The sequence below is a fragment of the Falco punctatus genome, assembly GCF_963210335.1.
Source record: "Falco punctatus genome assembly, chromosome: 18".
In the NCBI taxonomy this organism is placed as follows: Eukaryota; Metazoa; Chordata; class Aves; order Falconiformes; family Falconidae; genus Falco; species Falco punctatus.
In genome coordinates, this window is record NC_137598.1 from 2,764,561 (window position 1) to 2,777,538 (window position 12,978).

Below are 12,978 nucleotides of genomic sequence, written 5' to 3' on the forward strand. Positions count from 1 at the left end.
ACCATGGCACACCACGGCACAGCACACCGTGACACACCATGGTGCAGCATGGCACAGGCTGGCACGGCATGGTATGGCATGCCACGGCACACCATGGCACACAGTGGCACAGTGTGGCATGGCACAGCATGGCACAGCACGGCACACCATGGCACACCACGCCATGGCACACTATGGCACAGCATGGCATGGGTTGGCACGGCATGGCACAGCACGCCACGGCACAGCGTGGCATGGGCTGACACGGCACGGCACAGCACGGCACAGCAGGCAGCGCTGCCCACCCATCCCTGCCCACCGAGGGGACCCCACGTCCGCTACTGCCTTACCTGGGCCGGCTTGGGGGGCTCCTCGGTGGTCTGGCTCGGGGGCCGCCCAGCCGCCGTTTATAACCGCGCTCAGCTGCACCCGGCGGGGGGACACGGCCGGCGAGCGCCCTGGCCCCGTGCACGTGGCCTCGTTCCCATTAATTACAACCCATCGACGTCCCCCTGCCCCCTCTGCAGACCCCCGTGCCCTTGCCGCCGAGCGCTGCCGGTCGATACGGGTCGATGGCCCTGCGCCGCCTGCTCCTGCCCCCGGTCACACTCCGCCATCATTAGTGGGGCCGTCGATACTGGGAGCCGGCCCTGTCCCAGTGGGCTCCACGCTGCCGAGGGGCTGCGTGTGACCCTGCCCAAGGACGAGCCCCGGCTGGCGCTGGGGGGCTGTGCCCCATGTCCCCTCCTCGTGTCCCCATACCCTTGCTTTGGGGAAGCCATGGGGACCCCCTGTCCGCAGGAGCGGTCCCTCCGTGGGGCAGCCGAAGGAGGTGACCGTCTGTCACCCTGCCCCATCTGTGTGGATGTGCCCCCCCCTCCCCGTGTGGGCACAGCTGGGTGACAAAGCAGGAACCCTGACCCCTCTGGGGTGGCCATTGGGACCTGGCCAGCCACGAGGGCATGTGGGGTGTCTGGGGGTGCCGGGACCTGGCCAGCCACAAGGGCATGTGGGGTGTCTGGGGGTGCCGGGGGCACGTGTCTCCCTGCGCCGTGCCGGTGCTTCGCCGCAGCGGGACCCCCCGACTTTGGGAAGGGTGTTGGGGACTCTGCAGGGCCCCAGACTTTGGGGGGCCAGTGGGGCAGCCAGAGCTCTGAGCGCCACTGGGGAATGGGGGACCAGGGGCTCCAGCGCCCACGGGGGCAGCAGGGCCATGCAGGGAGGGTGGCGGTGGGGACGGCAGGGACACATGTGGCAGGAGCTGGGGGCACGGGCGGGGGGAGGCTGATGTGATGCGGTCCGACAGCCGCGCTAATGAAGGGCCGTGGGCTGGGGCTGCCGGCCCAGCGCCCCCAGCCCTGTCAATAAGCGGAGCCAGGGCCGGCACTGATGGGCCCTGGGGCCGGGAGACACCAAGGTCGGGCACAGGCAGCGGGGACAGGACGCGGGGGACAGGAGCCCCCCTCGTTGGGCAGCAGTTGGGGGTTCAGGGGTGCCCGGGCAGGGAATGGAGCCAGAAAAGAGTCCCCCCAGCCTGGCTGGGCTCCTCATCCCGCTGCTGCAGGGCTGTGCCGCGTGGCCGCCGTGCCAGACGCGCGTGGCCGATACCAGCAGCCTGGTGGGCACCCGTGTCGCCATGGAGCACCCGCTGGCAGAGCCAGGCCGGCCATGCTGCCATCTCCTGGCGTGGCCACGGCTGGGACCGCATGTGCAGGATCTGCTCCGGGTGGGATCACGGGCCGCGCTGCCAGATTCCCACCGCCGGGATCCTGTGGGGCTGCGCCGTCCCTCCACCGGCGCCCAGGGCTGGCCTGCGTCCCCGCACGCCGCAGACGCACCCCCCGTGTTTTATTCTCAGCCAGGGAGCTGGGCAGTGCCGGGTGGGTGCTGAGCCCACCCGGTCGGGCGCTCCCAGCCGCCCCACGCGCTGCCACAGCACCCCACGGGCCGCTGGCCCACAGCTGTGGGGACGGGGGGTGAGCAGGATGGGTGCTGGGGGAACACCGGCACCTGCCTGCAGGGCTGAGCCCCATCCTGCCCCACCCCAGGGCTCCCCCTCGCCTGCTGCCCCCCAGCAGCAGGGGGGTCCGGCACCCGGGGGCTCCCTTTGCCCCGACTGCAACCGAAGCAAGGCGCTTGGCAGGTCCACGGTTTAACCTGCACGAGGGGGGATGCTGTGCCCCGCTGTCCCCATGTGTCCCCAGCACTGCCCCCTGCCCCATCCCACCTTCTCCCAGCGCAGCGAGGGGATCTGGCTGCTTGCCAGCGCCATGGCCAGTGCCACTGGGCCACAGCTGCCCTCCGTGCCAGCCACACCGTTAAGGGCACCCCAATGACCGTTAAAGGCACCCCAGTGACCATTAATGGCACCCCAGTGACCGTTAAAAGACACCCCAGTGACCATTAAAGGCACCCCAGTGACCCTTAATGGCACCCCAGTGACCCTTAATGGCACCCCAGTGACCGTTAAAAGACACCCCAGTGACCATTAAAGGCACCCCAGTGACCCTAATGGCACCCCAGTGACCATTAATGGCACCCCAGTGACCATTAATGGCACCCCAGTGACCGTTAAAGGCACCCCAGTGACCCTAATGGCACCCCAGTGACCGTTAAAGGCACCCCAGTGACCGTTAAAAGGCACCCCGATGACTGCGGCAGCGGCACGGGGACAGACGTAGCCCCAGATCCGGCAGGGAAGGGTTCCCCACAGCCAGAGGCCAACGGCACGCATCCCGCTCGGGGTTAACTGTCGTTTTATTAAACAGCAATTAAAAAGAGTGCAGAGGCCCGGGTGAGGGGCAGGGGTCCTCGCCCCACGCGGGTACACGCTGCGGCGAGTGGTGAGCAGCGGGCACTGCCGGTCGGCCTGGCAGGACACAGATGTCAAGTTGGGGGCCGCGAGCTTTCGCCCCCGGGGGCTTGGCAGCCACTGGCACCCGAGGTGCTGGTGAGAGTGGGAGGAAACACCCCCTTGGCAGGACAGACAGGACGTTCGAAGCTGGTATTTGTCTGCTCGAGACATCCCCAAATGCCCAGGTGCAGGAGAAAAAAAAAGAAAAAAAAGAAGAGTAGAAACCGCAGCCCAAAGAGGCACCTCAGCCACGGCGGCTGAGAACTGGCCACCAAACTATTTACACTCCATCCAGGCACCCTGGTGCACGGCCCCGGCACACGGGCAGGCAGCGACGGCGCCGCAGGGAAAAGAGGATTCACCCTTTGGAAGGAACAGACGAGTGGCTCCAGAGCCCGAGACCCACACGGACAGGACGGACAGACAGCACCAGCTCCCACCGGCCGTCACGGGGCAAGAGGACAGGTGGAGGAGAGCGCTGGCTGGGATCGAGGTCTTTTCATAAATAAGCTAAAGCTAATCAGTTTATTCACAGGGCCAGGGCTCCAAGACGTTGCTGGACTCGAAGCCTGAAGCGTGTCCCGAGGAGGCCGCGCGGGCCGATGCCCTCCAGGTCCAGGGCAGGTCCCTAGGCAGGCACACCGCTCTGAAACGCGCTCGCGGCGAGGGCCGAGCCCCGCCAGCCAACCCAGCCTCCGCTGAGCGACGACCTCCGGCGCCGTGCAAGAGGGAGACCCCAGAGCGCAGCCGCTTCCTCCCGCCGCTGCCCGAAAGGCTCAACTGCGGCCAAAACCCACCCAGGACCCCAGCTGCGCCCGGCAAGGGGCTCCGCTGGTGGCAGGTCCCCGGAGCAGTGCTCCCTGCGCAGCTCACAGGGTGCTCTCCAGTGTGTTGTAGTTGTCCTTGAAGCTCTTCAGCTCCAGGAAGTGTTTGGCACGTTTGCTCTTCTGGTTGGAAGGCAGGTAGGTGACCTGGATGGTGGCGGGGTTGGAGACTTCGGAGGAAAGGGTGAGGTCCTTCGCTGCTGACTGGTGCTGCCGCTGGCTGCTGCCTCCCCGGGCCTTGGTCCTGCAGGGAGAGGAGAGGCCTCGTCACAGCTGCCACCCGCCCCAGAGGTGCTGCTCGACCACCCCATCCGTCTGCCCGACACGAGGCAGATCTGCCCTCGGGACAGCAGCGCTCACTGAGGGTTTGAAAACCAAGGGTGGGGGTGCCAGGCCTGGAGCCCACGCGAGGTCTCTGGCTCAAAGCGGCCGGCCCAAGCAGAAATGTGGTCTGTGACCAAGTGACAAACCCAAAAATGCATTAACAGACGGGCTGCAAGGAGTAAGGAAGCCTGGAAAGACGGCCAGGCGTAACAGCCCACGCCTGAGGCTGGGTTTTGCCCCAAAGCCCACCTCTGTTCCCACCTCCATGACGGGCTACTGGAGCCCAAGAACCCACCACCGCTCCCCACCTGCACCCCCAGGCACTGACACTTACATGTTTGCCAGCTCGTTCAGAGCATCCTGGTACTTCAGATATTCTGTTTTCCCAAAGACCTGGATGCAAACAGAAAAGACCATGGAAAACCCAGCCGAGGCGACAGCGCGACCTCATCCAGCCGTCAGAGCAGGGGCTGGGCGACGCAGCACCGGCGCTTACCCCAGTGCCGTAGCGGGCACTCTCGTACCCATCCAGCAAGGTGTCGATCAAGGCTTTGCGGATGCCTTTGAAGGAGGCGCTGGAATTCCGCAGTTCCAGCAAGTAGGCACAGAAGTTCTTCCCTATTAAAGATTTTGGGTATCGCCCCTCTGCGTGAAACGGGATTTCTGGAACAGAAAAAGGCACCATGCAACCGGCTGAAGGGCAGGTAAAAATGCCTCATTTTTTCGTGGCTAATTAAACCTCCCACCTCGTCTGCTGCCTCCATCTGCCGACTGCTCCCAATGCTGTGAGTAGAGCTGACCCTCAGGCTGCCAACCCCGGGTGGGATGAGTGACTGCGCTCCCGAAAGCAGGACCTCGAGCCTTATGAGGCTGCTGACCGATGCGCCACATCTTATTCCCTCTACACACGGTCTCCCCCCACCCTTCTCCCCCCACTCCCACCCGGAGCTCCCCTTACCAGATGTTCTGATCGCATCCAGCGCCTTCATCCTGTACAGGTAGTTATAGCAGCCTGGCAAAGAGAAAAGCCACCGTGAAAGCTCTGCGGAAGGTGGCAGCGGGAGGGAGGTGGGGAGAGCAGAGAGGAGCAGAGCGCAGCGCCACTGTCTCCTGTCGGCTCGCCAAACGCGACGTTGCAACGGGACAGGCAACAAGAGAGGCCGGTGCCGCAACTCGGCGACAGGAGAACGAGCTGCCGCAGTGGGAGAAGCACCAGACAGTGTCTCTGGTGGGCCCTGACGCGCCGTGAGAAGAGGGTACCTTGTGTTTCCAGCTGCAGAAGCCTGCTATCATCCTCAGCTAACAGCCGGGGCTCGTACTTGATGTCTTGTACCCTCGACAGGCGAATGTCGATTTCTTCCTTTAAATCCTGCATAGTGTGGGGGGAAAAAAACCCAAAACATTTACAGAGCGCTCACTCTGTCTGTGGGATCACAAGGATGATAACGGTCAAGTCCTGGGGGCCCTCCGAAATAAACCCGCTCTCTCTCCAGCTGCTCATCGCCACACCAAGGTGGCAGCTCCTGGAAATACCCAGTTCTGAAGCAGCCCCTGCCTGCCCTTCGGGGCACGGACGGATCCACAGGGGCAGGGGAAGGAGAGCACATCTCCCCACGGGGCCACACGCACCCACCTTGGGCGCGTGCTGTCCGACAGGCACGTGGGGGCCACGGCGGGACTTCATGGCGAAGCGCATGATCTGGCGTTTCACAAAGATGAACAGCAGCACGAAGACCTGGAGCGCCAACAGCGGGGACGGGGTCAGGTGTGCTGAGACCCCCCCCCCCACCAGGGTCTCACAGCCCCATGGACTCCCTGGTCCCAGCCCCATGGACACCCCAGGCTGAGCAGCCACCGGGCCCCCCAGACCCCCCAAACTCGGCAAGCACAGGATTCCCTCTTCAGCCCATCAGGAACCCCACGGACACCCCAGCCTCCACAGAGGCTCCTACTCATGTCCTCTCCCTGCCCCACAGACGCCAGGACCCCACGGGCACTCCAGCCCAACCCTGTAAGGACCCCGAGTCCGGCTCCGTGGGAGCTCCCCATGGATTCCCTGGGACATGTCCCAATGGAGCTGTGTGGGCAGCTCAAACCTGGCTTCACAGCGCCCCATGGACATCCCAGGATGGGCCTCGGAGGGACCCCACAGCACTCCAGGCCCAGCCCCACGGGAGTCCCACAGCCACCCCAGGATCAGGCTCACAGCGGCCCCACGGACACTCCAGCCCCAGCCCCACAGCCAGCCCAGCCCCACAGGAGCTCCATGGACACCCCAGGATCAGCCTCACAAAGTCTCCATGGACACTCCAAGCCCAGCCCCACAGCCACCCCAGCCCCTCAGCCACCCCAGGATCGCCTCACTGGAGCCCCGTGGACAGTCCAGGCCTAACCCCGCCGCCATCCCAGTCCCATAAGAGCCCCAGCCCCCCCCCCCCCGCCCAGGATCGGCCTCGCAGGGACCCCATGGACACCCCAGGATGGGCCCCCCAGCCGCCCCAGGATCAGCCTCACAGGGGGCCCATGGACACCCCAGGCCCAGGCCCATCCCCACAGCTACCCCATCCCCACGGGAGCCCCACAGCCATCCCAGGATCGGTCTCGCAGGGACCCCACGGACACCCCAGGATGGGCCCCCCAGCCGCCCCAGGATCGGCCTCACGGGGGCCCCACGGCCACTCCAGGCCCAAGCCCAGGCCCAGCCCCACGCCCAGGCCCAGCCCCACGCCCAGGCCCAGCCCCACAGCACCCCCCAGGATGGGCCTCACCGCCGCCCCGCAGACACCCCGAGCCCGCTTCCAGGGGCCCCCGCCACGTCGCCCCGGCCACCCCCAGGCCCTCCCGGCTTACCAGGCTACCGTAGGCCATCACCAGCACCACGTTAACCCCGGAGAGCCAGTTACTGCCGGCCCCCGCCATCCCCGGCCCGGCCCGGGGCCGCACAACATGGCGGCCGCCGAAGCCACTCCGCGCCCTCCCCACGTGACAGCGAGCACAACCCCTCCCCCTCACGTGACGCGGGGCGCGCGGCGTCACACGCCAGCAGGGCGCCCCCTTCCGCCGGGGCCCCTCCCCCGCATCACGTGGGTGAAGCCGGGCTGGCCCCGCCCCCGCGCCCTCATCACGTGATGGGGGCGGGCGCCGCTGGTAGTTGTCAGTGTGGTGAGACCCAGGTAAAGTTGGCTGCGCGGAGGCGGCGGCGGCTCCGGTAACTGCGCGCGGCCCCTTTAAATCCCGCCCCCCCTCCTTGTCCCTGTCCCCGTCGTCCCCCCCCCCGCCACCACCGTACGCCCCCCTCGGCCCGTCCGGTCCCGCCGCCGCCCGGCCGCCCGGCCCCGCCGCTCCGGAGGCGGCCGCCGCGCCCCGCCGCTGCCGCCGGGCCCCGCGCGGCCTAGTGGGCCGGGCCGCAGCCGGGGGCTGGCGTAACGCGCGGCCGCCGCAGGTGAGGGCGGGCGGGCGGGCTGGAGGCGGGCGGAGGGGGGGGAATGGCGGCCGCGGCCATGAGGGCGGAAGCGGCCCGCGTTCGCCCGCCTCCCGGGTGCGGGCCCGGCCTGGCGCCGCGCCGCCGCGGGAGCTCCCGCGGGCCCGTTCCGCTTCCCCCTGGCCGCCCGCCTCCATTGTGTGCGGCGGGCCCGGGCGGCTCCGGCCCTGCCGCGCTCCCGGGGCCCGCCCGGCCCCCGCCGCCGGCGGTAACAATGGGAGCTGGGGCTCCGCGCGCGCCGCCAGGCCGCCGGCTGCTTCCCCTGGGGGGGGCCCTGCCGGTGGCGGCCGCTCGGTGCGGGGCGGCCCCCCTGGGCGATGCTGGTGCGGTGCTCCCGGGGCGATGCCGGCCCGCAAAGCCCGAGCCCCCCGCGGGATCCCCCCTGCTGCCTCGGGGCGCTCCCCCCGGGCGGGGGGCGGCATCGCCCGCCTGAGCCTTGCCCTAAAGCGCTGCAGGTCGGTGCCCAGCTGAGGGCTCTGGGGACGTATCTGGGGGCAGCCCCCCAAAAATCTTGTGCTCTGCACGCACGGGAGCTGCGGGGCTTGCAGCTGCGGTGCGTTTGCTCCACAGAAAAAATCATAACCCGGATTAACTGGGCTCCTTCTGCGCTTCTTCTGCCCAGTGTTGCAGGAAAATCTGTTGCAGGAAAATCTTTCCCAAGGCTTTGCCCTCCGTGGTCCTTTGGAGCCTTTTGCACATGTTAATTGAAATTTGTCAGAGGGGCATGAAAAAACAAATTTTTCTGTATTAACAGAGAAGGGAAACTGAGGCTGGGATGTGCAGGGGCTTGCCCAGCACCACCCAACAGGTCTAATGCAGCCGGGGATAGTGGATGTGACCGACAGATCCTTGTTCCAAAACTGTAACTTACCTGAAATTTCTAATAAAATAAACAGTTTGTTACATTTTTGTATCACCTCTTTTTCCCGAGACTCCGCACTTCGTGTAGCTGAGACGCTCTCCTCTCTAGACGTTGAAGGCGAGTAGCGGTGTAGTCTGAAAAGGGGTAACGGCAAAGTGCGTCACGGTTACTTGCAGCTTTCTTTGAAGAAAAGGTGTTGTAACCTGTAGCTCTGAAGCTTCTTGTTTTCCCTAAATCCTGTACGGACGCATCGCTTTCCCGTTGTCTTGAAACAGAAGCGCTGGCCTGGTTTAACGCTACTTCTCTGGTGTGGCTCAGCCACGGTTTGCTTTGGTTGGAGTCGCCCTTTTTTATGACATCCGGCTTGGTGAATATATATATGGGTTTGCTCTTTAAAAAAGACCAGAAAAAAAGAGGTAAAACACTTTTGATGAAGACTGCTTTGAACTGGTAAACTTGTAGTCTGGTTACTTCTCTGCGGGGCCAGTTCGAGTGTCTGGATGACCAAGATTTGCGGTGAAGCGTTGCCTGTGAGCTGTAGTAAAGTTATGATTGAGGAGTAAATTAGCAGCAGCCAAGTCCTCTTCCCTTAACGCAGCGCATGGGGCGTTGCGTGGGGATGCCCGCTTACCCAACAGTCTCTGCAGGGTCTGGGGTCCAGCTGATATTTTGATAACGGATGTTTTTCTTGTGTGTGTGTTTTGTGTTTTTTTTTTTTTTAATTTTACATGTTAAAGAAAAAATTATCATGATTGAATTGTGGCAGAAATGCAGCTGGGCAGAGCAGAGCGTGGCAGCTGTTGAACAATGCCCAGCCACTGCACAAAGGTTCGGGGCCGCAGACTGCTGGAACTGTATCCTATTGAAATTGCAGATTAAGTTACTGCAAACGCGCAGGATTGCTTCCCTCTGGGCCTGCAGTTCTGCTGCCAAATTGGTTTAATATGACAACTTGTTTGTGCGTGAAACACTTAGAACTGGGAGAGACGTAGCAGTGGAGAGCGAAAATAAATACCGTGGGGAAGAAGCCTGCGTGGAGCGTGGGAGGGATGGCTGCTTAACCCGGGAGGCTTTGTCTGCTCTGCCTTGGGTGAAGCCTGGGCTTGGTGCTTTTCCTTAAATCTGCTCGGTGTCACCTGCACCTTGAGGGGTCCTGGTGACCAGGCAGGTAGCTTGGGTTCTTCTCTGATAAGAAACCATGGTGCTGTATAGCTGGAAAACTGTGGGTTTAAGTCGCTGCGAGGCATGGGTGGCCCCAAAATGCCAACTTTGGAGGTTTTGTGGGAGGAATTGTGCTTGAAAACTTGCCTGCGAAGGAAGGCTGGATGCTGATGGGAGCAGGAGCGGTGGCTCGCGACGGCATAGAGGTGCCATTAGGGTCTCCGTGCTCTTGGGGAGAGATGTCGCAGCCCACTTGAGTACTCCGCTCGCAGACCTTGACAAGAGACTCCCCAGTTCTCGCCAGGCTGTTTGCTAACCCCGCTGCTCAGCTCTCCCCGCTTTATGCACCAGGTCTTGCTCTGTGCTGCCATGTCGGTGTTCGCAAGCAACGTTTCAGATCAAATCCTGCAGGTCGCATTTTCTTGCTCGGGTTTCCTCCCTGCTCTTCACGCTCTGTCTGTGGCTCCTTCCCCTGTCCCAAGCATCTACCTGCGGCACTGGCACCTGGAGCAGCCCCTGCCGCTTTGGAGGAAGGCGTTGCAGTCTTGTTAATGAAATCCAAAAATGTGAAGTTCACAATTACTGATATTTCGGCTGTTTGAAAGTAGCAAGTCCTGCCAAGTGCTGTGGGATGCGTCTGGCATCCCTTGTGCCTGGGAGATGATTGGCAGGGTAAAACTACTTAGTGCTGATCCCGTTCTAACCATCCGGGCTGGGCTCTTCCCCTGAAGCTCAGTGTGAGGTGTCAAAACTCCGCTTGCTTTGGATGTTCCGTGGCCTGAACTCTTACTAGGATTGTTTTGGCCTCGAGCGGTTACCTAACAACGTTACTGGCTGTTATTTCTTGTTGACATCTAGTTCGGTTTTTTTGGTAGTTTTTTTTAATACTCGGTAGAAGAAAACTTAATATTTCCAGTTCTGAGGAATAACTGAAGCAAGCAAAACCGGGCAGTTCTACAAGGGCGGTGTTTTTTTGAAATAATATCCCGCAAATCTGTTGCACCGCTTACTACTGGAGTGGTTTTGCTTCCCCTGCCCTGCTTTGAAGGCAGGAAAGGAGAAGGGAAAGTAGTAGATGTGTCTGAGGCTCTGAGGTGTTCTGCTCTCCAAGTGAAGTTCCTTTAGAACTTTTTTCCAAGCCTTCCTTGATCTGGGTGATCACTGTAGCCCTTTACAGCTCTGGTCATGGCAAATCTGTGCCAGCAGCAAGTCATTAAACCCTTCAGCCCGAGTACTGCTGCTCCTGGGTCCCGATTACTCCCACCTGGACGCAGGTGATGTTCCATTTAGGATGCTCCACCGTGGTAGCGGTGGAGAAACTCTTGGGAAGTACAAGTGGCTTTTTAGTCTTGGGGGCACGTGGAAGTGGCAGGCTGGCCCGCCGTGCTTCTTGGGGAAGCAGCGGCGAGGGTGGGGGCCCACGACGGCTTTACCGACTGCCTCACCCACATGCTGGTTCAGTCTTGGTCCTGCCTTTTGTTTTTGGTTTCTAACGGTCTGTTCTCTCTTCTCCCCTGACCCACCGCAGAGTTCTACCTTGTAAATACTGTTATTTGTATATACTGTAAATGATGACATCGGTGGGCACTAACCGAGCCCGGGGGAACTGGGAGCAGACACAGACACAGAGCCAGACACAGCACAAGCAGCGGCCGCAGGTAAGGGCAGCGTCCGTGGAAACCAGTTAGCTGGGAGGCGGAGAGCTGGCACTCCTGCCTGGCCCGCTGCTAGCACTTGGGCTCGGCCTAACGAACTTCTGGGTGCTGCTCCTCGCAGAACCAGGTTAATTGGGCGGCCGCTAACGGTGGGGCTTCTCTACTGGTGTCTCCGAGTGGGGGCTGGGCTTGATGTTTGGGTTTGCCTCCATCTGACCGTTCCCCGTTTGCTCTCGTGAACGCGAGTGGCTGAGGAGCAGCCTGCAGTGGGTCTTGGCGTGCTGGTGGTGCTGAGGTCGGCTCAGAATGGACGGTTTCGGTGATTGCTGCTCACCTGGCACCATGGGGCCATCCAGCAGCACCTCCCTTTCTTGCATAGTCCCCCCGCACTCACTCCTCTCAGACTTTCTCTCTGAAGCTTTCCTCTTTCTGACCCTCATTTGCGCCTCCTTTTCATCATACTGATTCCCTTCCAGAAAGGAAGATCTCTCCAGAGATCTGAGGGAAGCGGCGTGGCCTTTGGAGAATGGTTTGTTGGAAACGCACCGCTCTAAACGTGCTCTCTCTACGTTCCGTTTCTTTAGGCCACTGCGGAACAGATTCGACTTGCACAGATGATTTCGGACCACAACGACGCTGACTTTGAGGAGAAGGTGAAACAAGTGAGTGTTGAAAGTGAAGGTGAACCCTGACGGGAAGCCACGGTCGATGTTGAGAGTACTGTGAGTGCTGGGAGGTGTGAGAGGGATGCGGCTGGCTGCTCCCTGAATTCCCTTGGTCCCCGGAACGCAGGGAACGGGTGTTATCCTGAAAAGAGGAGGCTGTAGGTTGGCTTGGGGTGAAACAACAGTGACCCACTCTCAGTTACTTGTTGAAAGGGGCATAATTAAGCTGAGAAGGCTGGGGAGACTCCCAAACCCTGACATCTCTCTGTAGGATTTCTGGTTTGGGATTCAACTTGCTTGCCTCCTAAGAGATCCGTCGGGATTTTGGTGCGTTCTTGGTTTGGGACATGCTGACCATGGTGTGGCCTTCTTTGCAGCTGATCGACATCACAGGCAAGAACCAGGATGAGTGTGTGATTGCTCTGCACGACTGCAATGGGGATGTTAACAGAGCCATCAACGTGCTGCTGGAGGGCAATCCGGACACGGTAGGATTGGGTCCTGTAAATCTGGTGAGGCTTAGTTCAGTGTAACTGCGTATTTGGAGACGAGACGTACAGTAATGTCTAGATAACGAGAACCAAAACGACTGAGTCGTTCCACAAGTAGCATGTAAAGCGTGATTGTGTCCTGGCTTCTTAACGCTGCTCTCTGTAGGCTTGCACAGAACGCGAGTGTGGCCAGCAGGCCCAAAGGGGTAGAGGGGAAAACGCAATAAATCCTTTCCTTCCTATTCCTTTTGAATCCAAGCACCTTGACGACAGTACAGTGGCACCTGTGTAAGCTTTCACACTGCTGTGAGTGTGAAGTAACTTGTGTTTTCCCACAAGGGCTGGGTGACCTGCATTGAAAGGCAGGTATGTGTCAGCGGTGGTTCCTTGCTGTTAGGGAAACGCAGTTCTGCGTCTCTGGCGCTAAATGTTCGCTTCCCAGCGATGCGCCGACTGCCTTGTGTGCCGCTGCCCGTGCCACCTTTTGGAAAATCTTTTTGCTGTTTGTTTGCTGTGGAGTTAGGCTCAACCGCTGTCACTCATGCAGGTGCCTTCTGAGGCAAGCCAAAGTCAGCTCTGAGAACAAGCGGGTGCTTGCTCAGGAGGAACCTTCTGACTGGTGTGTGGGATGTCATTCGTTTTGTGACAAAGACAGCAGAGGTGCAAGATCTCTTACAGCCCA

General features: G+C 61.3%; 2 protein-coding genes across 16 annotated transcripts in view; one reads left to right on the forward strand and one right to left on the reverse strand.

Moving 5' to 3' along the window:
* Window positions 1-2,717: 2,717 nt before the first annotated feature.
* Window positions 2,718-6,988, reverse strand: LOC308055133 (protein C1orf43 homolog). Its single transcript, XM_080368770.1, has 7 exons — window positions 6,832-6,988; window positions 5,615-5,716; window positions 5,242-5,350; window positions 4,940-4,993; window positions 4,478-4,644; window positions 4,316-4,374; window positions 2,718-3,901 (listed from the first exon to the last, which is right to left on the reverse strand). The coding sequence occupies exons 1-7, from the start codon at window positions 6,898-6,900 to the stop codon at window positions 3,703-3,705; spliced, it is 759 nt and encodes a 252-aa protein (XP_080224896.1). The 5' UTR covers window positions 6,901-6,988; the 3' UTR covers window positions 2,718-3,702.
* Window positions 6,989-7,069: 81 nt separating this feature from the next.
* UBAP2L (ubiquitin associated protein 2 like) overlaps window positions 7,070-12,978 on the forward strand; it is a 30,840-nt gene continuing 24,931 nt past the window's right edge. For 4 of the 15 annotated variants that reach the window (XM_080368731.1, XM_080368733.1, XM_080368732.1 and 1 more), the window contains exons 1-4: window positions 7,075-7,154; window positions 11,014-11,143; window positions 11,725-11,802; window positions 12,183-12,293. In XM_080368731.1, coding sequence (XP_080224857.1) covers window positions 11,054-11,143; window positions 11,725-11,802; window positions 12,183-12,293 — 279 coding nt within the window. In that variant the 5' untranslated portion in view covers window positions 7,075-7,154; window positions 11,014-11,053. Of the gene's footprint in view, window positions 7,190-11,013; window positions 11,144-11,724; window positions 11,803-12,182; window positions 12,318-12,978 lie in introns of all 15 variants that reach the window. The other 11 variants (XM_080368721.1, XM_080368726.1, XM_080368725.1 and 8 more) reach the window with 5 other exon arrangements.